The sequence below is a fragment of the Aspergillus homomorphus genome, assembly GCF_003184865.1.
Source record: "Aspergillus homomorphus CBS 101889 unplaced genomic scaffold BO97scaffold_46, whole genome shotgun sequence".
In the NCBI taxonomy this organism is placed as follows: domain Eukaryota; kingdom Fungi; phylum Ascomycota; class Eurotiomycetes; order Eurotiales; family Aspergillaceae; genus Aspergillus; species Aspergillus homomorphus.
The window spans coordinates 68,004-92,578 of NW_020291932.1; the positions used below are offsets into that span (position 1 = coordinate 68,004).

General features: G+C 53.0%; 6 protein-coding genes and 1 non-coding gene across 7 annotated transcripts; 2 read left to right on the top strand and 5 right to left on the bottom strand.

Annotated features, from left to right (window-relative positions):
• Nucleotides 1-308: 308 nt before the first annotated feature.
• On the bottom strand, nt 309-3,977 carry BO97DRAFT_200166 (ATP-binding protein). The gene is made up of 4 exons (XM_025690523.1): nt 3,857-3,977; nt 2,668-3,638; nt 678-2,578; nt 309-613 (listed from the first exon to the last, which is right to left on the bottom strand). The coding sequence occupies exons 2-4, from the start codon at nt 3,548-3,550 to the stop codon at nt 455-457; spliced, it is 2,943 nt and encodes a 980-aa protein (XP_025547718.1). The 5' UTR covers nt 3,551-3,638; nt 3,857-3,977; the 3' UTR covers nt 309-454.
• A 1,913-nt stretch (nt 3,978-5,890) lies between these two features.
• Nucleotides 5,891-6,488, top strand: BO97DRAFT_328730 (uncharacterized protein; the record flags this gene model as incomplete). The annotated part of the gene is made up of 2 exons (XM_025691334.1): nt 5,891-6,202; nt 6,342-6,488. Coding segments are annotated over 2 exons (459 nt in total), but the record flags the coding sequence as incomplete, so codon positions are not given.
• A 658-nt stretch (nt 6,489-7,146) lies between these two features.
• Nucleotides 7,147-10,250, bottom strand: BO97DRAFT_472940 (uncharacterized protein). Its single transcript, XM_025700191.1, has one exon. The coding sequence runs from the start codon at nt 10,133-10,135 to the stop codon at nt 7,328-7,330; it is 2,808 nt and encodes a 935-aa protein (XP_025547720.1). The 5' UTR covers nt 10,136-10,250; the 3' UTR covers nt 7,147-7,327.
• Nucleotides 10,251-10,663: 413 nt separating this feature from the next.
• BO97DRAFT_353665 (uncharacterized protein) lies at nt 10,664-10,987 on the top strand (the record flags this gene model as incomplete). Its single annotated transcript, XM_025692060.1, has 1 exon — nt 10,664-10,987. One exon carries the CDS (start codon nt 10,664-10,666, stop codon nt 10,985-10,987), a length of 324 nt encoding a protein of 107 aa, XP_025547721.1.
• A 473-nt stretch (nt 10,988-11,460) lies between these two features.
• On the bottom strand, nt 11,461-18,060 carry BO97DRAFT_437507 (putative vacuolar morphogenesis protein AvaB; the record flags this gene model as incomplete). Its single annotated transcript, XM_025697853.1, has 8 exons — nt 11,461-11,944; nt 11,998-12,106; nt 12,166-14,464; nt 14,558-14,775; nt 16,316-16,904; nt 16,956-17,542; nt 17,600-17,672; nt 18,004-18,060. The coding sequence occupies 8 exons, from the start codon at nt 18,058-18,060 to the stop codon at nt 11,461-11,463; spliced, it is 4,416 nt and encodes a 1,471-aa protein (XP_025547722.1).
• On the bottom strand, nt 15,675-15,747 carry BO97DRAFT_t234. Its single transcript has one exon. It is a non-coding gene; the product is annotated as a tRNA-Phe (tRNA).
• A 1,591-nt stretch (nt 18,061-19,651) lies between the features above and the next one.
• Nucleotides 19,652-24,273, bottom strand: BO97DRAFT_472943 (uncharacterized protein; the record flags this gene model as incomplete). The annotated part of the gene is made up of 9 exons (XM_025700192.1): nt 19,652-19,769; nt 19,979-20,182; nt 20,244-20,657; nt 20,712-20,985; nt 21,478-21,533; nt 22,264-22,874; nt 23,023-23,354; nt 23,436-23,780; nt 23,850-24,273. The coding sequence occupies 9 exons, from the start codon at nt 24,271-24,273 to the stop codon at nt 19,652-19,654; spliced, it is 2,778 nt and encodes a 925-aa protein (XP_025547723.1).
• Between the last annotated feature and the right edge of the window lie 302 nt (nt 24,274-24,575).

Sequence of the window (24,575 nt, forward strand, 5' to 3'; positions counted from 1 at the left end):
CCGCGCGCCCCCCCCCAACTATCGCGGAACACCGGAAAGGACAGACCGTAGCGTTGTGCGGGTATTTTCTTTCCAAACGCCAATCAATGTGCTCTTCTTCTTGTTCTTCATCTTCTTCTTCGTTACATTCATTAGAGTCAGCACAGCATAGCACTGTATTCATGAGGAGAGGAGAGGAGAGGAGAGGAGAGGACAGGAGAGGAGATCATCAAGTCATAAAAAAAAACATGTTGAAATGGTTTATATTCCAGAGATGGCATGGATCATGAATGTAGAAGTCAAAAACAAATAGGGAGAGGGACGGACGGACAGAAGAGAGGAGTGTGGTTTGTTTTTTCTGTAGTGCAGTAAAATGCTTTTTCTTTTTCTTTTGCTCTTCTTTTCGTTCATTCATTTAGCTTTCTGTATCTCATGCTCACCCATACCATCATAAAGAACACTAGCGGCACCTTTTTCAGGTATAGCTTCTCATGGCGTCTAGGTATCCTGTTCCGCCGCGGAGGTCGTGATCGAATGTCTCGGCTACGTCGAGGACACGTTTGATATGCTCCATCGAGAGGGGGGTCTGTTCGTTGACTGCAAGGGCTTGAGCTGTGCGGACGGAGTTCTTGATCTAAAGGGAAGAGAAGGGGGTGGTTAGCTTATGATCTCCAGAAAGGGTCCGCTAGGGTACTCACCTGGCGTCCGTTCAGGTTGTGACGGGCAAGAAGATCAAAGTCCTTGTCGGTAAACGTGGCAGTCTGCACTCCCTCCATGGCCTGGACTTTCTCCAGGAACATCTTCCAGACGCTGCGCTTGGCCTTGGTGGTGAGATCGCCGTAGCGGAGCGCGACGTGGATTCGGGACTGGAAGGCATCGTCGAAGGTTTCGACACGGTTGGTGGTCAGGAACAAGATACCTTGGAAATATTCCAGGAGACGCAAGAAGATGCTAACCAAGGCATTGCGGTGAATGTCCTGGATAGTACGCTTCTCCAGGAAGATATCTGCCTCATCAAGTAGGAGTACGGCGCCCCAGGAGTGCGCGATATCCAAGATCTTGTTGAGCTCGGCTTCAAGCGTACGCGAGTCGGTCCCCAACTCTCCCGCGCTGACCATGTACAAGGGACGCTTGAGCAATTCGGCAATACCTTCGGCTGTGAGCGTCTTGCCTGTCCCCGGAGGGCCGTGGAGCACGGCGACCAGCCCCTTGCCTTTGCCTTGGATTACGTCGTCGATGTTCTGGGCTGCCCGGAAGGTGTGGGACTCGACCAGCGCCTTGACAATCGACTTCTGATTGTCGGGTAGCACGAGAGAGCTGAAAGCTTCCTCGTTCCATTCGATCTCGCTGATCCCAGAGATGCTGAACTCGAGCCACAGTTTCTCGCTGAAGGCGAAACCCAAGACGACCGGGCTCGCGATTAGCAGCTCCTCCTCCGTGAACTCCCGTTCAGAGGGATCCTCCACTTCGTCCATGTCCTCCTTCTGCACCTCGTTACCGTTCTCATCCAGCTCCACTTCGACCACATGCGGCTTGCCCGCCTTATCTCGGACCACCTTGTAGCGTATTCTTGGGGTGTCCGAATCCCGCGATGGCCCGCAACCCTGATCCGAGTCTGATCCCGACACGCCACAGCAGCAACCGTCGTCACTCCCGTCATCGTCCGACCCATCAAGATAGTCCGGGTCCTTGGGACGAACGGTGCTGATGGGATAGTTAGGGTTGATGCGACGGTGGATGGCCGGATCGATCATTACGCGTCCGTTGATGTTGACTTTAATGACGGAGCGCTTCTTCTTGTAAAAGCCCATGCCCTTGTGGAAGCGGTAGTTCATACCACGTAGAGACACGAACTTCTTGCCCCGTTCTAACAGCTTGATCTTCACTGCCTCCGCTTCGCGATGGTATTTCAGTGGATAACAACCAAGACTGGTAATCTTCCGAGCGCCCTTGAAGGACTCAACTTCGGCGGCCATAGTGCCCATTCCGAATGACTTTCCATCGTATTCCAGGTAACGACCTTCGATACTGTACCACTGACCCTTCATGAAGGACGACTCCTTGGTGGCATACTCGATCTTGAAGGCACGGGGCTCATCTGCATTTCCATAGGTAGACGAGTAGGCAATCGTGTTAGGCTTGAAGATGGCCCACAGCAGGTCGAAGGTGATCATGTTGGCGTCCAGCAACGGATACAGGGTCTTCTTGGTCTCGGCATAATCGGCGTCAAGATACTTGATGAGCACCTTCAGATGAGCAGCCTTGAGCTCGGCTGTCTTGCGGGCCTTCTTCTTCTTCTCCGTCTTGGCCAGCTGGCGGAGATCGCGCATGTACTGCCGCGTCTCTTCCAGATACAGAAAGAGCATGTTGGGATCGACGACCGCGGTTTCCTGCACCAGACTGACGCCTTTGACTCCGTCCATAACCTTGGCCAGCGCATCACGAATGTACTTGCTCTTGAGATCGACCACCGTCTCGGTATACTTGTTGTCCCAATCGAACTTGCGACGGACGGTGAAGAGGTATTGGTCCCATTCGTTGGCTCCAGGATCGTCGACGGTCTCGGTCAGTTTGTAGTTATGGATCGTATTGTCCCATACTAGATTAGCACGACAGTTAGTGATTAGAGTCATGAATCCACGGCTAAAAGGCAACTATTGATCAGGGAGAGGTCCGAGCCACACGTACATTGATCCACCCGCTTGAAGGCCATCTTGGACGCCGCCTTCTTCCGACTCTTGGATTTTTGGGACCCCCCCTTGGAACCATCTCCGTCGGTTGAGCTCCGTTTGCTGCGGCCTTTGTTACGCCGACCGTCGACCAGCTTTAGCCGCAGTGCCGCCAACTTCTGTTTGGCCAGCAGCAGGGCCAGTTCATCGGAGCCGTCATCCTCGTTGTCGTCCTGCTGATCCTCCGACGAGTCCTCCTTGGAGCGAGTCTTCTTGGACGATCGCTTCGCCTTGAGCTTGGCGACCAACTTCTTCAAAGTCTTCTCGTCGAGATCCGAGTCTGAGTCCTCACTGTCCTCCTCCGAGGAATCCGAGTCAGAGTCGGACTGTTGGCGGGAGCGGGTCTTTTTCTTGCGACTGCTCTTGTTGAGTGCTTTCTTGGCTCGGGCCTTGCCGCGTTTGCGACGATGCTTGCGGTCTACTTCGGAGTCGGAGGCAGAGGAGCTAGACGAGGACGAGGAAGCATCTTTATCTGCAGCGGAGTTATGGGTGGAGTCATCGTCATCGTTGGTGGAGGAGTCGGGACCGGAGGAGCTGTCATCGCTGGGGGTGACGATGGAAGAAGTCTTAGTGGAGCGATGGGGCTTCTTCTTGGAATCGGCAGCAGCCGCCGCAGCAGCAGAAGAAGAAGAAGAAGAATGTTTAGCACAGACGGGCTTTTTGGCGGCGGGTTCGGGGGCGGGGACGGGCGGCTTGGCCTCTGCTTTACCCGCATTTGTCTCCGCAGTGGGCGGGTCACATTCCAGCTTATTGTTGTTGTCGCCCGGAGCTGGACTGCTGTTGTTGGTGTTGGTGGTGGAGTTACTACTATTGCTGGTCGGAGCACCAGTATTATCTGCCATGATGAGGATGGTTCAAATTGCTAATGATGTGTGAGTGTGAGTGTGTCTGCGTGACTGTCTGTGCGTGTGTGTATATGTGTGTTATGGTCTATCGTGTAATCTTGGTCAGTGAAATCGGATAGCTGTAGTGAGGGTAAATACAAGCAGGAGGGAAGAGGTAGTAAGAAGAAAGAGGAAAGAGAGAGAGAGAGAGAGAGGAAGAGAGAAAGGAAGAGAAGAAGAAAAAAAAAAAAAGCAGAAGCACGACGCTGACCAGCTCCCTCTCACACGGGACCAGCAGGACAAACAAAAGGGGGAATAACCAACGAGAGAAGAAGGGCCAGCCTGTTGATGCCTAAGAAAGAAGAATGAACAAGAGGCGCCTTGCCTTGCGTGGTGAGTTGGACTTGGTTGGCACTCATCAAACCCGTTCTGGCGGTGTGCAAGCTGCAAAATAAAAGGTGAGGCGAGGATGGATTTCAAAGAATGAAGGACACCAAAAGAAAAAAGAAAAGAAAAGAAAAGCAAGTTCTATGGCCACGAGGAAGATCAAAAAGAAGAAACACAAAGTGATCAGCAACTGTAGCTCGGGACCAGGGATGGTGAAGAAGAAGAATAAGCAGAGAGCTGGGGAGAGTTAACTACTCTAACTATACCGTCAGTCACGGAGGACAAGGCTGGCGGGACAGGCAGTCAGCCAGCAGCAGCAAAGCACCAGCAGTTTCAGCCGCAGACAGGCAACATCCAGGGTGATTAGGGATTGAGTCAGATTGTGAATCACTGCTCCTGCACGGCAACGCACCATCCTGCAGTCCGTGCAGCGCTTGGAGCTGCGGCAAGAGGAGACCTCCAGGATCTCCCAACCAACCCCCATCAGTTTGTCGAACTACGAGCTACAACCTTAGCTTTGACTCCTGCTATCAACATTGACGTGAGCTAAAGAGCTGTAGTACCGTACTCCATAGTTCATACGCCCCTCGGACCAGTCAGAATGAATCAAGTTGTGAAGAAAGCTAGTCAGCAAAAGTAGTTATTTGCTGCATAATCTCGGCGCGGAGAAGCCAGCCCTAAGTCTCGTCATCCACAACAACTTCATCTCGTCCCAAAAGGGAAAATATACTGTTGAACACCCAGGTCAGAAAACACAGCAACAAAGCATAAAGTACATGCAGCCTTTGCAAATGGGGACCATGTGCTTGATTCCACGCCCCCTTGACGACCGTATACCGTGTGTTAAACCGAGAGATACCGAGGATCGAGAGCTCCGTATCGGGTCACTTGAAGCTCATACCTCAGACTCGATTAGCTGGGAAAACACCTCTAAATCCTGGGATCTAGATCCACCCCAGCTGGGTCCTTCTCGTCAGTATATCGGTAATTTCCACTGTAATCACTCTCATATCCCAAGCCTGTGTTAACAAGGTGAATGAGAGAGGGCAAAGTGAAGCGATAATGTCGTAATGACGAGGTGTTCAGCCCACACAACCCAGGGATAAGTGAATGAGTGGCCCTGGCGACGACGAGAGCCAGTGAAGCTACCGTGGATTAGAATCTCTTCTACCTCCCATTTATATCTGGGATAAATGTCACCTCAAACCTCACCAATCCACCTCTTCCTCCCACCACCCCCTCCATACATCAAATCCTCTGCATCGTCACCACCCAATCCTCAACCCAAAAGCATCGAGTCAAACACCATGGAGTCGAACGGCCAATCCTCAGATCAGATGGGCTCACCCCACTCATCCGGATTTACTCCCATCAACCGAAAGAGCGTGGACGAAGTGAGTGCAGTGCCCCAGGAAACTCTTTGTTATGATTTTCACCACAACACCCATCGCCGTGACGATAGCCACCAGGCCCCCATCGCCATGACGATATCTATCACTAAAGCCCTCAATAGAACATGCACTAACCCTGAATCCGCAGATCTCGCGCAAGCGCAACGCCAACCCCTCTTCGAGGTCCGCTTCCTCGTCCCCTACCCCTCCAGCCAAGAAGACCAGAATCGAGTCCGCGGGCGACACCGAGCACGAGCACGAGACCGAGACCGAGATCACCACCGAGGATGCGGGCGGTGCAGCCAAGCTCCAGCCCAAGCCCAAGCCCGAGGCAAAGACAAAGGCAAAGTCCAAACCCACCGCGGTCCTCAAGCCCAAGACAACCAAGGCAGCCCTGAAAGAGGAACCGAGCTCCCCAAGCACCAGCTCGAGCCTATCCTCCGCCTCGGAAGGGGAATCCTCCTCCAACGAGGCCGAATTCCTCGAGAATGAAGACGAAGCCTCCTCGACCGACGAAGCTCCTACCACCACCACCAAGAAGAAGAACAAGAAAACCGCAGCCCCCAAGACTACCACTACTAAGAAGAAGCAACCCACAACCACCACCACCACCAAATCCACCCCTAAGAAGAAACAGCCTACAAAGACCGGAACAGGGGGAGGAACACCCAGCAAATCACCCAAGACCAAGCTGGACCCGATCCCGACCACCCTGGCGGCAGCCTCATACTCGGACCGGCTGATCCTCAACATGCGCGACTCGCAGAACAGTACCTGGGCGGACATCAACAGCGCGTGGAAGGCCGAGACGGGACTGACGGTGGGGCAGTCGACGCTGCGCATGCGGTACAATGCCATGAAGGCGAATTTCTCGGCGCTGGATGACGAGGATGTATGTTTTTCTCAAACTCCGAAAAGACAATAACCGCTCCCTTCCCCTTTCACCCAGATACAAACACATACAATCCCAAAAGACAAACCCCCCTTTCCCCAAAAAGAACTCACACTAACGACTAAATAAACATAACCAGGAAACCCTCTTCCGCCAAACCAAAGACGCACTCGAAGCCAAATTCGCGCAGGAGAAATGGCGCCAGATCGCCGAGCAGATGGAAGCCGTCAACGGCAAGAAGTTCCCGCCGGCGACACTGCAGAAGAAGTGGAAGGAGTGGGAGAAGAAGAAGGTGACTTCTCTTCCTTCTTCTTCTTCTTCTTCTTCCGCTTCTTCTTCTGCTGCTGCTGCTGCTGCGAGCTCCGTCAAGGGGTCCGCGTCGTCCGGGGATGCTTCTGCCGAGGGAAATATTGAGGATGGCGATGAAGGCGAGGATGAGGATGAGGTTTAGGCGTTGGGACTATGTTGCTTCGCCTCGCCTCGCTTCGGTCTTCTATTCGTGATCGTGTGGGGATGTGTGGGGATCATCCGTGTGATACCCGTTCTGTTCTGGTTCTCATGCACTACCCAAGTCTTTCTAAGTTTGAAGAGGAGAGAGGAGGGGAGGGAGAATGATATCTGGTTGTTTCATTTTGTATTTGCTTTCGTGGTTTGTTGTTCATATCTCCAGGAAAACGGGGCGATGAGATGAGATGAGAAGAATGTTCTATCAAGATAGCGAGCGGTGTTCAGGGACCCTGCTCGGACTACGGGTTACCCATGATACTGTGTCATACATAGCTGTTCCCGAAACAAAACAAGGAAAATGCAATGCTACTCTGGTTCTAGAATTGAGTGTAGCTGGGAAGCTGAAGGAAAGGGGGTCCTGGGGGAGAACCCCCAAAACGCGATTTACAGTTGTAGCTCACATAAAGTAAAAGCCATCATTCATTCAAAAACTAAGTCCCAGAACCAAAAAGTGAAGACGCAGAAAACTACCTACCTACCAACCAACCAACCAACCAGGCCACGAATCCCGAACACCATCCATGCAGAATGCCATCGACAACGCACAAAAACACACGAACATACAAAAAAGGTATCAAACAGCAGTTCATTTTGTACCAGACAAAAACCTCGAGTTCCTTAGAAACTCATCATCTCCAAACGCCCGTCATGCAGTCGCGAGTCCAGATGGTCCCCATGCCCGTGCCCATGCCCGTGGCTGAACTCCTTCATGTACTCGTCGCTGTCGGCGCGGGCCACGATCGCCGGCCGGATTTTCGTGCCCACGAACCCGCGTCGGTCGCGGCCGGTGCGGCCCCGGCCTAGCCAGTTGTGCTTCAGGTCCTTGCCGAGGGCCTCGACCTGCTCCTGGGCCTTGTCACCCGTCTGCACGCTGGCCAGGACGCTGACGCATTGGAGCATGCGGCCGACGGTCTCGGTGATGATGTGCGAGGTGTCAGCGGCTGCGTTGGCGCGGTGGATGATGCTCGGGCGCTGCGGGGGCGAGGAGAGGGACTGGAAGATGAGCTGGTCGGGGTTGGAGGAGGTGTTGGAGGCGGCGCGACTGCGACTGTCGCTGGGGTTTTGGTGGCCGCTCAACGAATCGGAAGAGTAATTCTCAGACTGAGCGTTGAGGAACGTCGAGGACTGGGAACTGTAACTCCCAAACCCGGCGCCAGCGCCACCGTCGAGCGAGGCGGCAGTGGGGGGCCGGCCGCCGCTGGCGGAACTGCTTTTGGTGGTGACGCTGAGCGCGGCCGTGCCTAAATTGATGCTATCGAGACTGAGGCGGGAGAACGTCGACTTTAGACTCTCGTAGCGGCCCAGGATGACTCTGTCGCGGAAGGCAACCAACACTAAATTGCGCACGTCGAGCTCGCAGCCCGGATTCTCGGCGTTGCGTGCGAGACTCCAGAATTCAGTGGCTTCGCGCCGATTCATCACAGACCCGCACCCCTTGATCTCCAGATCCAGAGGCAAGAATACGGCCTGGATGAAGGGTAGGATGGTTCCGAACACGAGCATCCACACCTGCACCAGGTGGGGGACCAGCTTCTCGTCCGGTACGCCGTTCAAGGTGTGGTTCAGCGAAGCGAATCCGGTCTCCAGCAGCTCCCGCAGATCGTCGACCACCGCCACCGGAGTGCGCTTTTGTACGCAACGCTGAATGTGGACCAGGACCAGCTTGTTGAGGTCCTCAATTGCGATGCGCACATCCTCGCCGTCAAAGATCACCATCAATTTCGCCTTGAGAAAGTCCCACGCATCCTCCGGTGTCATGTTATTCAGACCAAAGCCTTGCAAAGTCTCCCGTATCGCAGCCTCAGCCATGAGTCCGGAGGAACTGCCTAGTGATGACGGCCCGGGGAAGACGGCCGGCGAACCAGTCGGTCCTGTTGAGCTAGCTGCCCAGTCCATCTGCTCCGACTCAGCCTGTGCCTGCGCCTGCGCTTGCGCCTTCTCCTCCTTTTTCTTCTCGCGAAGACCGTGCAACAGATCCAAGCCACTGACTGACTTGCCAAACGTCGTGCTGACCGCCCCCGGCGACGCCGGGGTGAACGAGTACAAAGACTGGGGCGCACTCGGATCCGAGGGCTTCGAGTTACTCGACGCGGACGACAGCGGGAGATTGTAATGATCGTCGCGATCCTTCAGCTTCAGCTTCTGTCGCGACAGAAAGTGGTGTTTATGTTTCTCTTTATCCTTATCCTTCTCCTTCTCGCTCCCCGTGGGCTTATCGGCCGGCACCACGGTGCTCGCGGACGCGTTTGACAGGTTATAAATGGACGAGTTATTCGACGGGAAGGTCTCCGCCAAGCTGGTGGTCGAAGCGCTGACGATCCGGGACAGTCCCCCACTGGGGAACCCCATCTTGCTTGGCGAGGGGAGCCCCCTCTCCTTTCCGGTGCCGTCCTTGTCCCGACTGATCCCGATATGTTTGGGTTTCGAGAACAGCTTCATCTTCGACTTCTCGCCCTTGTGTTTGTGTTCGCGCTCTTGGGGGATCTCTAGCCCGGGGGGCTGAAGCCCGGGGTTTCGGGGAAATACCACGTTGGCAGCTGTCGTGGCAGCATGGGCGTGTCCGGCCGCGGTGCTGCCGCCATTTGCGTATGTTTGCTGCCCGGCTGAAGCGCCAGTTGCGCTGGCTGTTGAACCGGGGGGTGCGAAGGTCGGGGGTGGGGGAGGCGGGGGAGGGGGCGAGATGCTGCCGCCGCGTCGGGAACGGGAACCGTCCTCGGAGACGCCTCGCACGGTCGGAGGTCGTTTGACAGGATGTTGAGGGTTGTTCGTTTGTTGATGAAGGTGGTGGGGCTGCTGTTGTTGCTGCTGCTGCTGTTGTTGTTGTAGCTGTACCTGTTGTTGTTGTTGTTGTTGCTGCTGCTGTTGTTGAAGCATGGCCGTCTGGGCCGCGATACGAGAAGCTGACAAAGAGGCCTCGGTCGAAGAAGCGGTAGGAAGTGAGGGTTCAAAGAAACCCTGGGAGTGGTGACGAGAGCGACGCTGTAGTTCAGCCGGGACGACCCGCCCTGAGGGCTTGCGGCTCAGGATCTCATTATGCGGCATGAAGGAGACGGGGGATCGCCCAGAGGAGGTTGGAATTGAAGTGGTGGAAGAAGTGGAGGTCAGATTGGCGGTGTTGAGAGAAGAGATACGCGGTGGCCGCTGCGAGGCAGTGCCAGGCGCAAGCGCAGGCGGCACAGTAGCAGCAGCAACAGCAGCAGCACTACCGGCAGGGGGGAAGTTGGATTGTTGTGGGGAGATGGTCGTCACATTGGAGGTAATCGACGAGGCATCACTTCCGGAGGAGCCAGGACGGTTAGAGTAGTAGGTGTAGGAATCGTCAAAGGAACGGCGAGGGAGTGGAGGGGGAGGAGATTGCGAGTGAGGAGGAGGGGGAATCGGCGACCGCGACGAGACTCGCTCCGGCGAAACCGGCGAGCGCAACATGGTCTGATTGACTGTATGAGTGAGTGGGTGCGTGCGTGAGCGAGTGAGTAAGTGAGCGATGAGCGATAAGTGAGCGTAATCTACTCTTCAAGAGAGGAAAGCCTCCATGATCAAGTAACAGAAAGCAAGTAAGCAAGAAAGCCCAAGCAATGAAATGAAGTAAAGTAAAGTAAAGAGAGATCGATCAATTGCAGAATTGGATCAGTCGAGAACCACACTAATTACTCCTCCTGCCTGGAGAGAAAGGATCAGCGTCAATTGAACCATTGATTGCATCCCCTCCCTTCCTTCTCCGTGCCGATCCCTCCTCTCTCTCTCTCTCTCTCCCTCTCTTTCTCTCTCTCGCCCCGCCTTTCCGAAAACGGAATTTCGCCTCGTCTTTTTTCCCTCCATCGGTCGTCGTCTTCTTGCTTCCTCTTCCCAAACATTCCGCGAGCATTTGCCCACCACAACCCAACCTTCTTCACTTCCAAGCTTTCAAAATCCGTCTCATCCTTCTACCTCGAAACAAAGCTAATAATCGACATCATGTCAACCACCACGCCCACCCAGCTCCGCGCCGTCTACTCAGCCCCGCAACAGCAATCCCGCACCTTCGAACAACCCATCGCTGCCCCTCTCCCTTCTTCAGCCGGGTCCTCCTCTTCCGACAACGTCAAAGCCAAGGTGACGTATCTGGCCGAGCTGCGCAAACAGGTGCCTACTCTACAAAACGAGATCAACGTCTTCCTGACCGAGAAGATGGAGGAGGACAAGAAGGCCGCCGACGCCCAGGGTCGTCAACTGTCCGAAAAGGAAGCCAAGGAGGAAGAGAACTACGGCGAGGAGGTCGTGGAAGAGGATGATGCTTGAAGGATGAGGCTGAACGAAAACAAATCACGCCAATCGTCCGATAGGCTCGTTGGGCGCGCACACCAGGTGCATTTGCCCTGCTCCGCGACGCGCCCCTAATACGTTATCGACATGACAGACTGACTATACGAACAAAAGAGGGCAAGGGAGCATACATTGATTGATTGGGTTATAACGTGTAGAGATGATGCAGCATGAAAGAGATCGCTATCCTTGGGTATCATCGTGCAGGAAGCGTCCGCCCACTCCAGATGGAAACATATGTGAACATGAGATCGAAGAAATATCAAACAGAATGAGACGATGGAACGCGAAAGTACGGCATCCAATGAGAAAGAAAGAAGACATCCTTCTATGTACACCGACCAGATTCAGGAAAGCGAATGCTTGCGGTTGGCGCAACCAAGATGGACAACTGTATTACTGCGGACAAAGTCAGCAATCGCCTTCACACACACGAATATGGAAACGACTTACTCTGGATACACATTAATGACACTGCCCCCGATTCGCTTGTGGCAGATGCCGCAGACTCTTTCTTCGGTGATGGTGACGTGTCTGGATCGCGATGACGTGGGGTCGATGCCCTCGCCCACCAGCAATTGGGCTTGGGTCTTGATGTTCTCTGCTTTCTGCAGGCTGGCCACGATCCGGCCCTCGTTCAAGATCGAGTTGGCGGCGCGCATGCGACCCTTGAAGTAGAAGTCAAGCTCCTTTACAGGGAGAGTTTCGGGGATCAGATCCAGCGCTGAGCCGGGGGGCAGGCGAGACCCGTGTTTGGCCAGCACCTCGAGTGCCGGACCATACCGTGGCTTGTATCCGTGTGGCGGAGTTAAATAGAGAGCTAATAGAGTCAAATAGATCGATGGCTTGTCTTCCTCGTAAGCCAGCAAAGCTACACAAGGGCCACCTTCGGTAGACGCTAGATCATCCTGTTTGTGGAGATGGTTGCAATATCTGTAGGGGAGTTAGCGATTGAAGAGCACTACTCTGGTGTGACTGTGACGTACTCCTCGGCCTTAGCATAGTCCTCAAGCCTAAACACATAGATCTCCAGCGCCTGCTTGTGCTGTCCCATCTTGCTGAACACGATTGCTCTTGCTTCAAAGAACTCGGGATCTATAGTAAGTCAGGTTAGCGGGAGCACAACTACAGAAAAGACCAACAGGGATACATACCGTCACGATTGAGGCGGTCCAAGATCTTTGCCGGAGAATACTGCGTGCTTGACCTAAGCATGGTGAGGAACTTGTTTCGCCACGCGACGTGATCCTCTTCACTAGCGAATTCCCATTCTTTCTTTCTGTATTTCTTCAGACGGTCCAAGTAGAAATTGAGCAGCTGCTGGTGGAGGTCCGGCGACATGTCATTTAGCTCGCCAATAACATGCTCCAGGTATCGCACGGCCAGATTGACATCGATCTCTCGCAGAAAGTCCAACACGCGATGCCGGGGTAGAGTCTCTGCATTTTCCGTGTCCGCCAGGAAGATCTCCATGCCCAGCTCGGGGTCTTCTCGCAGCGGCCATTCTGCAAATTCAAGGATGAGATCAATCCGATCTGGTGGGATATTCTGCAGGTAGACGACGGTTCGCTTGGGCCCGTGCAGCTGCGGAGCCGTCTCTTCCTCTTCTTCAGCCTGTCCGAACCTTTGCAGAAGCTCCAGCGCCTGTCGGTGCAGCTTCTTGCCGTACAGGAAATCAATCAGATCATTGTGTCGACCCGTCTCCTCAAGTTTTTCCATGACCACATCCGGGTCGCAAAAGTTCGCAATACGGAAGAGGGATCCTGCCAACGCGGGAATTGCATACATGTATGCCCGGAAGAGGGTGGTATCAACGAGTTTGGCCTTCTCGCGGAGCTTCTCACCGAACTCAGGGTCCTGAATATTCTTAGTGCTGGTCTCGAGCAGCTTCAACACGGAATCAGTCAGCTCATCCGTTGCTCCGTCAGTCGGCATATCAAAGACTTTGAGAGAGCCGTCAGGGTTAAGGAAGCGCTGAAACCGCCGACGGACATCAGCCAGATATCTCTGCAGCTCACGAACAGCCAACTTCAGATCATTTCCTTCGAGAGCCTTGTCAGTCTTGGCGTCTTCGGTCATTCTCGTCCGGATACTGGCCGCATCACTAAGGTCATCCGTCTTGGTCCGCAGTAGCGACATGACCGAGGGAGCATGCGAAAGCGTCTTGGCTGTAGCTGCAACAGCAACATCCGAAGTATGATTACCATCGACTTGCTTTTGGTTGTCGGGCGTCTTAGAGGGACTCTCGGTGGCACTGTCTTCGGATTCTTCCTGATCCTCAGTGACCGACGACAGCTCTCCAGCCACAATCTTCGGATAGAGTCTGATGACAGTCTCGGGTGGGGCCGATATTTCGGTGAAGATATCCATCGAGTCCGCATACTTGCGCAACCTGAACAGTCCCTCGGCCTTTTCGAGCTTGATCTCGCGTAGCCGGCCCTGTTTATCTCTCAGGAGAGCGTCCTCAAGCATGCTCGCAAGACTGATCGCCTCGTCCAGATACCCTTTCTCCACGAGCGAGTCAATCTGGGTATCGTAGCTGAGCGCCTCCATGCGCCAAATCGTGCGATCACTCGCCACCAAGAACCCCTTGCCCGCATGCGCCAAACTGATAGTTGGCTGAGGAATGTGCAAGATATTGGCGGACGGCAATGGCACGGATTGGAGTAAAGACAAGGTCTCCGGGTTGCGCACCTCCAAGACGCCCTTCGACGCATCATGTAAAGCCAGCAGAAACGGATACGAATACCCGATATCCGCCGGACCATGGCTCCAAGGAATCTGCCGCCTCCCCAGCGAGGCGCCATTGATATCGATGAACTGCGTATTGATATCCTTCGCCAACAGGACCTGACCCTCAGACAACCGCGTCGCCAACGGCTTCGGCGCAGACCCCCCGATACCAATATAACTCATACTAGCAACCCCGACGCCCGTCAGCCTCCCAGTTTCCTGACCCCCAAGGCCACCAATACTCCCCGGGCCCACCAGATCCGTGACACTAGCCTTCTCAATATCCACCATCACAAAGCTAGACCCCAAGCCCGCCACCAACCTGGTCCCCGACACCCAGGTCAACGTCTTGATCCCACTGACCAAACTCATCTCGACCACCTCCCCCTCAACCTCCATATCCCTCCAAACCCACAACAAAATCTTCCGCTTAACCGCAACCGCCAACCGAGACACAATAGACGGCACGCCGGTCTCCGGATCATTATCAATATTCGAGGTCACCGCAAAGGTCGACGCGCCCTTGGACCGCGTCAACTGCTCCTGCAGCGCATACGTCTGCAGATCATGGATAGAGACATACCCACCAGACAGCGAGACCAAAAGCTTCGCCTCCTTAATGAGAGCCAACTGCTCGACCTTGTACCGCGAGAACTTCTCCACCTCGCGCAGCAAATCCGTCTGCTTGATCTTGACCGGCGGTAGATGTGCCGTCGTAGCCTGCTCCGTGTTCACAACCGTAGCGGTATTCGTCGTGGCGGGTTTATCCCCCCCTCCCCCGCCGTTGTTGCTTGTTATCGTCTTAGGCACAACCCCGCCATTCGTAGTATTACTCTCCCCATGTGCATTCGCCCCCTTGGTATCGTTCGTGTCGCCGCCGCCGGACGACTCATCCTCCACCTCGTTCACGCGGTAGATCCGTAGGCTCCCGTTATTCAGTCCTACGAGGACGCGGTCCCCGTAGGCGAGGACGGATTCGATGCGCGAGCGGTCGCGCGGTTTGAACTCGACGAGCGGTCGAGCCGTGAAGGCTGATAGCATTGTTTTTGGTGCCCCTCCCGTAGGAAGTGAGAATGTGGTAGGGTTCGTAGGGGAGGAGCTGTGGATGAGGAGTTGGTTGCTCGCTCGCTCGTTCGCTCTGGTTGCGGTGAGTTGGGGCGGGAGGTTTCCTTTCTCTTGGAGTGTGCACGCGTGGGCTCCGACTGCGTACCTAACTACCTACTTCTAAATTCTATCAAGCGTGGAGGTAGAGGCATGTCCAATGGTGTGTGGATTTGGGTTCCAGAGGAGATAGGTGACGTGGGATTAGCGGCCGGAGGTGGTGGTCACGGCCATGATATGTTGGGTTGGGTGTTGACGACGAGGTGAGAGATAAGGGCGAGGATTGTGCTTGGGGGAGAATAATGTCAGAAAGCCGCTCCAGGCGAGGTAGTTGGCAATAGGCACTGCGTTGTTGTACAGTGTATATGGAGGCTGGTGTAAGTTGGCTGTGGAGAGGTATAACTCACCCAAGGCAATAGCTACCGAGACCGACCAGAGCTGCCCGGCCGCGGTCCGGACCTGCCAAGCCCACTACGGCGAGCTACAGCTGCCATTCGATGAAAGACATCTCTCAAAGAAGCGCGAAGTCTTTTGGGTTGTTGTATTTGCAGTGACCCTGGAAGCGAAAAAAGAGCCCAGTCATATGCATGTTACTTGCGCAAAAGTACTCCTCATATCAGGTGCACTGAGGCAAAAATCACCAGCCTGGGATATTACCAGTCCATGTCTTCCGTCATCGACAGATAGATAGCCTGAGGCGCTCACCGCTATCACTTCCTCCGGCCGGCCTTAGCTTATCCGCCATTGGCGCATGCTGTCGAAAAATCCACTTCACTCACCAGTTTGACCCACCAGGCCAGAAGAAATGCAAAAAAAAATCAAAAAGTGATGGGGCAAGCCGGGCTTGAACCGGCCACCTCCAGATCTTCAGTCTGACGCGCTCCCAGATGCGCCATTGCCCCTGGTGGTTGAAATGAGGCTGCTTAGGAAGTGTCATGTCCAGGTATTACACACACGAGGTATACAGCCGCGATTGATCTCAGAGAACTCAATAGAATAGCGGGCAATCAGACATGTTGGTAGAGAGATGCGCGATCTTCACATTTCTAAAGGCTAATCGTATTATCCTGCCATTGGCATCAACCACAGCTATCCTACCTAATAGCGCCATAACCTCGGGGTATACCACCCACACATGAATGCTGGATGCAACAAGAATCCACAGTCTGCGACCATTGTACACAAGAGGTGCAGACCCAATCCTATCTCGATTTAATTTGAGAACAGGTCGAAGAGTGCCAAGAGAGAGAAAAAAGACCATTATGCAAGTGTACAGTAAGAATGTTCGGTGGGGACTGGCAGAAGTCAATCAACCCAGGTATGCCAATCAACATGCATGTTTCACTAAGCGCCCGATATGTCCAGATGAAGAGTATAGTCTCGTAAGTTCTATTTTTTTGTGCCTTGCAAATGCTCATGCCTTGATTTCCGTCGAGTATTCCTGGTGTTTCGCCGATGTGCCCTTCGCACGCCAGGTCGACACAGCAGGAATGTCGGCCTTGAACCGTTGTTCCTCCGTGCCGTATGCACGCGGTGTGAGCTTGATCAGCGTGTGGAGGGGAACTTCCATCCAGGGACTCTGCTCCTGTGGTGTATTAAGGAAGTAGGCGTATATGCAGCGCAACACGGCCTGGTGGGTCACTATGATAACGTTCTCACTGCGCTCCAGCTCCATAATAATAGGTTCCAAGCGAATGACAACATCTCGATACGATTCTCCACCCCGGTAGCGGTAGTTGTACTTGTCTTCGTCGCGGGCGGCAAAATCCTCGGGGTATTTTTCGGCGATTTCCTCGTAGGTAAGTCCATCACAAACTCCCGAGTCAAGCTCATCCAAAGCCTTCCACTCCAGCTTCTCGAAGCCAGTTTCGGCAGCCAAATGACGAGCTGTCTGGATCGTGCGTTTTAACGTAGAGGTCCAGATCACAATCTTCGTATTCGGCGGTACACCGGACTTCTTTAGAAGACCCGGTAGAGCTTTGGCGTAAGCCTCTCCACGTTCAGAGATGTTGGAGTCGCCTCCAATCTTTCCCGTCAAGTTGTATTCTGACTCTCCATGCTATAAAATCATTAGTCCAGACTCGTGATTGTATGCCACTCGCAGACTTACCCGAGATAACCAGATCGAGCGAGGCTTGATATGAAGGTTCTGGATATAATAGACCAGCCGACTAGACAGATAATCCTTGATCTGGTTGATGATGACCGTCGAGCCCACGTTGATGAGTTTTACGTAGGTATAACTCTTCTCGTTGTCATCGATGGTCTCATAGATCTTCTCGTAATTGCGGATTCGCTCGCGGAAATCCCGAGCAGCAAGTTCCGGGTCCTGCCCCTTGTAATCCGGGGATGTCGTCTTGACCTCGCGGATGTTGCTCATGATCAAGTCCTCTTCGTCACATATCGACTCGACGTATAACGTCTCGATGTTAGCCTGTCGGCAGCGTTCATTGATCCAACGGCGGCGCTCTTTCGTCGAGTTCGTCGCGTCCAAGATCGCGACAACGCCCTTGCCAGCTTCGAACCACTGGATCATGTCTGTGATTGCGGCATCGGCCGCAGCACGGCGCATCTTCTCGCCCTCCTCGTTGTGAGGGTCAAAGAAAGTGGCGTTGGGCTGCGGCGTGCCCTGTCGACGATAGCTGCCAACATTGAATACGCGAGCTGGGATACCGACCCACGCGAGATATCTCATGGCTGGTTAAACGGTCAGTTTGTTCCTCACGGACATGGGGTCTTGTTCCTTTAACACACCTTTGCCAGCTATAAGACTCTTGCCTCTGGCTGGGAGGCCGACCATGACCACGCAGATTTTGGACTCATCTGACTATTAAGCGCAAATAAGCATTTGATGCAAGACAAAAATAGAGAACGTAGAAGATGCCATTGTGATCAACTGCTGGACAAGAAAATAGCACCGGTGCCGGTGGCGAGTTGTGCCAACCCGCCGGAGCCCAAGCTTATATGCGCGCAGGCATTTTAAGGGGAGGCCGATTCCGCAATGAGCCCAAAAGCAGCATGGCACTGATCTTGTATCACCGACCACAAACCAGACACAATGCGACGTCGTGGGAACAAGAATAAAATATTCAACAAAGCTCGGCGAATCAAGGCACGTGCGATGAAACACCCGACAAATAAAATGCATGACAACTTACGCTGGCAAAGTAGTGAGTTTTGTGGCCATTGTCCCGACGAATTAAACCCGACGACATTATGAGCAGCGATAATTGATTTCTCAAGGGACTATGAGGGTATTGTTCAAAGCAAACAGGGGAAGAATATCCAGGACCTCGGTCACCAGGATGTCCGAGGAGGCAGAGGACGAAGGCAGGGGAGCAGAACAGATCGAGTGTAACTCCGTATATAGAAACCCTTTTTTCTTGGCTTGCCTGTAAGTGAAGTTGGGAAGTTTGTCGCTAACCACTAAGAAGCAGACAGGTCCGGCTGTCTCACGAAGAACTGTTTAGCAGGAGAGAGGCGATCGCGAGCAAGAGTCGAGTAGGAGCAAACAGTAATGAATTGATCAACAGATGACTCTGGTTGGATGCCATGAAACCCAACGGAGGGGGGAAGTCGATGCGGTGAGGGAGAAAGAAAGGCAAGCAGGCAATTCAATCGGTTCTGAGTGAGGGAGTCAGTGAAGAGCACAGACGTCATGCCGTGGGGCAGTTGCCGGCGACACTGGGTGGATTTTCTGGTTTGACTATTATTGTCTAGGCAATGATGATTCAATAGTAGGTAAGTAGATAGTACTTCGACCTAATATGTAAAGTCAGAAATAGAAAGAAACCCCCTGGTAGATCTGGAATTCTTCCATCCGTGGTAAGAGTAATTAATCTGTGAAGAAAAGAAAAGAAATGGTCGCAATTTCTTCAAAGGATTGTAAATAAAGTCTGGACTCCTCCTAACTATTATTTCTTTTTTACTCTCCCCCCGCCGGTCCCCTTTTCCCCGGTCGGATTGTCCGTCAGTCAATCCGTCAGTCAATCAAATCGGCAATCCCAGAATTGCCTTAACCAAAACCCTCCCACGTGACCCCTATTGCGTTTTCGTGTCGGGTAAAATCGTAACCTGTTGCAATGGCTAGATTCAGAGTTATTACCCGACTAGCCCCAATGTGACTCACGGTCGCCTGACTTTCGCGCGGTTTTTCTTCGCAATTTTGAGCCTGGGGGCGTTGAGCCGCGGGCCTGGATGGGGCTTCGCAATCATATTATTCCCCCGCTAATAAGTGACTACTGGAAGGACTGCCAGTTCTCTGCCGATCGGAAAGGGAGTTCCTTGCATGTCCTCCTGCCGGTGGGACTAAGGGGTTGACAGCAGTTCTCCATTCAATGAGCATCTCTTTTGCTCATCGTCCCATACCACACGCGCACGCATCCACGAACGAGCGATAAAATCTTTTAGTTTTGTTGCCGTCAACTTAGGCTTCGGGAAGAATGATGATCACGAATTTTATCCGCTAACTTAAAAAAAGTAGCTAAAAGAACCTGGGGTTGATCTCATGGGATCAAAAGTTACAAGAAAACAGGGAAACTCCGGACGGTGAGTAGTCTCTAGATTAATCTAATCTCAGCCCTAAAATAACTCCTTTTGGTCGACTCTATTGTCATTAAATCTGGAAGCCTTCCCTCTTTTAGATTTTTTGGTGCCTGTTCTGTGCCTCGGATCTGCACAAGGATGAGGATGCCTCGAAAGATGGGGGAACCCAGACCCAATATGCATACGGATGATGTATGCCTTGGAATGGTGGTAATGCCGGAAGAAAGCGCGGCCTTCTTCGCTGCATCCGTGGTGTGTTTTTCATTTTTCGATAAGCCTCCCGAGCCATGGGTTGAGGACCGGACGTAGGACGAGGCAGAGAATGGAGGTCATGAATCTCTTGTGGGAGAGTATCGGGGTAGGAAACACCACCCCCTCCCTTTTTATGGTTTCGTAACAAACGTCAAGCATGTACTTTTGGCTTTTGAGGTGGTATGCAGGAACTTTTTTTTTCGTAGTCATGAGAAAGGGGTTGATCGATTCAGCCGTATAGCTTGGGAGCACAACTATACGCCGACCGCAACCTCGGCAACAGCATTAGCGTCTTCGACAGCAGGAGCTGCAGCATCATCCTGGTTAGACGGCCACTTGGGGCGTCTTTCTTGGGAGTTGGTTTCTCCGCGAGCTCTCTGGACGCGCAGCATGGAGCCCCAGGGACCCTCCTGGCGGTGCAAAGCACCCATGGCGTTCTCGGCCTCTTCGACGCTGTCAAAGTCGACGAAGAGGTAGTAGTGGTCACCAGGCTCAAACCGCTTGGCGGGGTGAGGCGCGAATTGCTTGCTGACATTCTCACTATCAAGGAAGAAGAGTTAGCTGTGAATTGGTGGGCCGCACGACCTTGGGTTTGCCTTACACATTGTATCCCTTGAAGAAGTTGCGGATGTTGATGTTGAGCGCGTCCTGATCGGTCAACTTGGGGAGGCCACCAACGTAGAGACGGCGGCTGGCATCGTTGTTTGCAGGTCTGGCAGGGGAAGAGGGGGCCTCATCGCCACGGCGCCACCGGTCAGCACTGAAAGGCGAGCTGCGCACATCGCGAGGAGAGCCATCTACGCGCTGTTGCTGCTGTTGCTGCTGCTGCTGCTGCTGCGACCGCTCACTGGGAGACTTCACGACACCAGGCTTGATCTTGACCGGACGGCCCAGCATGTCCCGGCCATCCAACTCGACCATGGCGCGCTCGGCCAGCTCCTTTGTCTCCAGATCCACAAAGCAGTATGAGGGGTTGCGGCCCGTGAAGGGGTCAATGGCGATATCGATACGCTCGCTAGGAAGCACTCAGTTTGGGGGCTCATCAACAGACAAAAGTCGTTTCGCATACATTGTGAACTCGGCAGCGGTAAAGAGTGCTTGCACATCCTCCGACTTGGCCGTGTAGGGCATGTTACCCACATAGAGACGGCGTCCCTCAGAGATGGCCTGCGGCACGTGCGCGCTGGGTCTGCTGAAGGCGAGTCTCGAGGTGCTGGTCTTGGGGCCCGGGGACCCGGCGCTCTGCGCACTCGGGCTCTCTTCACCCTTCATACGCCAGTTGGGGGAGTGAAAGGCGCGGCCCGTGGTTCGGACTCCATTCTGGTAAAAGTTCTTTTGAGGGGCTAATCACTCGTCAGCGACAAAAGCCTCGAGAAGTTGTTTGGCATCTAGCCCCCAGAAGAGGCGCCCAGATGCAATCGGCCTACACACTTTGTTGCTGAGGAACAGGGCTTTCAGCAGCGTCGACCATTGTGACGGAGATATTCGAGGACTCGGGGTAAGACTCAGGATCGATAAGGACAGGATAAGCGACTCAGAAGCCTATACAATCGAGGGCAAGTTAGCACGGAATGGTCGCTCACAATACACGGATTCCCTAATTTGACAAAAGATGATCAGAGCAGAAGGAAAGAAAATCTCACCTTTGATTCAGGCTAACACTCTACGCAGTTGTAGTAGAAGTGTGACAGACAAACCAAACACTCTAGACCTCCGGTCTCTCCAGACAGATCAAAAATTCTCCGAGAAACGAAAGGGAAGCGACAGACCAACAACACAGAAATACACCGGTGCTGAAGCCTGCATCAAAAAATTGATCTGGGGCGAGACCAAACCAGAGCAAACCGCGCAAACCGCGCAAACCACCGCGGCCTGGGTCGTTGTCCCGTTGCTTGTGATTGGTCACTTAGCGAACCAAACGCGATATAAAGACGCGAAATCATTTCTTGCCGTTTTCTTTTTTCCATCTTCCTTCTATCGTCGATCGGCTTGAAATTCAAAGCAAACAGAAAGCATAAGAGCTGAGAGTATTCGCAGGAAGCTCACAATGCCTGCTTCATACTCATGGGCTGCTTTCAGGCCTGCGATCAGCTACGCTCTGAGTATAATGTGTTGCTCTGGCTATGCAAATCTCGCGTCACAGGTCTCGACCTAACAGACCTTCCAAGTCCTTTCATTCACATCCCCTTGCACATTTTTCACCTCTCCTATGTGTTCACTTCAATGATGAAGCAAGATTCACACAGACCTGTTCCGAGTTATTATACATGCGGATCAACAATCGTACCAACTGCTGTCTGACAAAGTGAACACTACCCTTGCCCTTGCCCCTACTCTGCTTTTGTCCCGTACACTATTACAGAAATAGAAAAAAGAAATGAACATGATTATCACGGACTTTCTTCTCTCAGAGCTCTCTGTAGACACGCATTGCCATTATGCAGAAGGTATAGCTACAAAGCATCCTTTCCTCCTATCTACCTTTGTGTTATTACACATTAAACATGCGAAAACATCCTCCGATGGACCATCAAGCATGGTCATACCCCGTGTCGGTCACAGGGGTTCCATCGTCTCTCTCATACAGGATCTCAGGACGAACATTCTGGCGTAGGATGTACCTTCTTATGAAGTAAGGAATCTGACGCAGCCCGTACCTGACATGGAAGCGCGTGGGCACCGAAAACACCTGATCCAATTCCTCGAGCGTCTTTCCTTTGGTCTCGGGCATCAACATGAGAATCAGGAACCAGCCGACAATACACCAACCGGCGTACCAGCTGAAAGCTCCTTGAGGCGTGAACGCGTGGCGGAGGGAAGGCCAAGTGATGGCTAGGGTGAAGTTGAATAGCCAGGTTGTCGAGGTAGCTAAGGCCATACCGTAGGAACGCACGTAGAGCGGATAGGCTTCGGCCGAATAGGTGAATGGCACCGGTCCCTCCCCGAAAGAATAAACAATTCCGAAGAGGTATGTACCTAGAGCAATACACCCCATTCGGGCATTCTTTGTGTCTTCGGGTATCCAGAAGCTGAAGCCGGTGAAGAACATCGACAATGCCATTAGAGGAAATGTGGTGAGGAGAAGGTTGCGGCGGCCGAATGTGTCAATTGTATAAACGGCGGGAATGGCAAAGAGCCAGTTGATCATCCCCCACCCAAAAGACGCTGCCAATGCCCTCAGTTGATTCTCGACCGTCAACATATTTTCCGGCCCCGAGGATTGCAGGAAGATCTCCGATGAATAGTAGGCGATAACATTCACACCTAGGTAAAACCATTAGTCTTCTGTATTCTACATTCAGAAAATTGATTAAACGCACCGCAGAACTAGTTGAAGAAGTTAGCAAGTGGACCTTGAGAGTGGACGCAGATGAACATACTTGTTGCATAAACATCACTAGTTCCGATGCAATCATTGCACGTCGGTTACGGGGTACCCTGATAAGCTCAATGATCTTGTTCTGACCAAGCTTCATACTAGTCTCGGCCTGCAGCAATGTATGCATATAGTACAAGTCGCGCGCTGCCTGGACCTTGTTGAAGCGCAAACTGCACATTGACTCATACGCTTTATCATAGCGGTCCCTCGATATGTACCAACGTGGAGATTCTGGGCAAGTGAAGACAAAACAGCAGACTAGGAGAGCAGGGAACATGGCTGAAGCCATCATCATACGCCAGTTGAGGCCGACAATCCCCGAAGAATCAGGCACTTGAAAGAATGCGAGGTCAGCGGCGTAGCCGAACATAATTCCGAATGCTGTCCACATCTGCCATTGCATGACTAGAGCACCACGGATGACAGGAGGAGCCGTTTCGGCGGCGTAGATGGGAACAGTTGCCGACTTTGGACCTATCCCGAAGCCCAGCGCAAAGCGAGAGATAAACATATGCCACCATGTGTTGACGAATCCTTGCCAAAGACAAGTAAGTGCAGAGAAACAGCATGTGATGAAGATGGTTCCCCGACGGCCAAACCATGCGTTGAAAGGCACCGTCAGCCAGCAGCCGATGACGGCACAACACAGGTATGGTGCTGAGTTAACCAGTCCGAGCAACCAGTTGGAACGGGAGTCCGAGCCGTCGATGCCAAATTGATGTTTGTAGAAGATTTGGGCGCCGTTAACCACGGTTTCATCTGCAGGTAATAAAGAGTTATGGTCAAAACATCGAGATACACAGGCAATAGCATGACGATGAGGCTTACCCATTCCTTGTACGGCAGCAGAGAGGGAGCACAGAAAAATGACAAGGTACATCGTCCATGGCTGCGACCAACGATGAGCAAATTCATTCCTCAGGACCTCTAGCTCCTGCGGCGTTAGACCAGGAACCTCTGCGTATTTCTCCGGCTTTTGAGCGAGCATGGCCCCCATGGCAAAAGCACGTATATCTTCTTCGTCTACCATGTGATGGTTAATGGCGAAGTCAATTCCTTGCCTGCGCAGCTCTTCTAGAGTATAACCAGCAAGCGGATTGGCTAGCTTTGCGTTTAAATGGCGCCGGGCTCGCTCTGCAGCGGTGCCAAACGAGCGTTGATGGATGGAGTTGCCTTTTGTATCCGCGCCATAACTGATAGCAGTCGCTTGCGATGTCCCGACGGCGGGAGAATCTTCCTTGCCGAAATACATCTTCGCGTGCTGGAACCTCAATCGCGCTGGTGATGACTCGCGAAGGACGGGCTAATGTAGGGGAACGAGACAGCTAAGGAAAGCTGAATGTCAGTAGACTGTCAACATACCCAGACCTGAGCGAAGGGGAATGACCACTGATCCTTGGTAACTGAAGATTCCACCAGCCAGAGCAGGCAGTCTATGCCACACCATGTGCCCCACAACAAAGAAGAGATAAGCTTGATAAAGAAGTTGAGGTTGAACCGTATGGCTGGTAAATCGCTTGGCTGAGGGACGAGCCGTTTTAGGTAATAGTAGAT

Bases quoted from the DNA above. Each gene is read 5' to 3' on its own strand.
- BO97DRAFT_200166 (XM_025690523.1), bottom strand. From the start codon at position 3,550: ATGGCAGATAATACTGGTGCTCCGACCAGCAATAGTAGTAACTCCACC. The intron at 2,579-2,667 runs GTACGTGTGGCT...GTGCTAATCTAG, and splicing joins CTTCAAGCGGGTGGATCAAT to TATGGGACAATACGATCCAT. The intron at 614-677 runs GTGAGTACCCTA...TCTTCCCTTTAG, and splicing joins ACAACCTGAACGGACGCCAG to ATCAAGAACTCCGTCCGCAC.
- BO97DRAFT_472940 (XM_025700191.1), bottom strand. From the start codon at position 10,135: ATGTTGCGCTCGCCGGTTTCGCCGGAGCGAGTCTCGTCGCGGTCGCCG.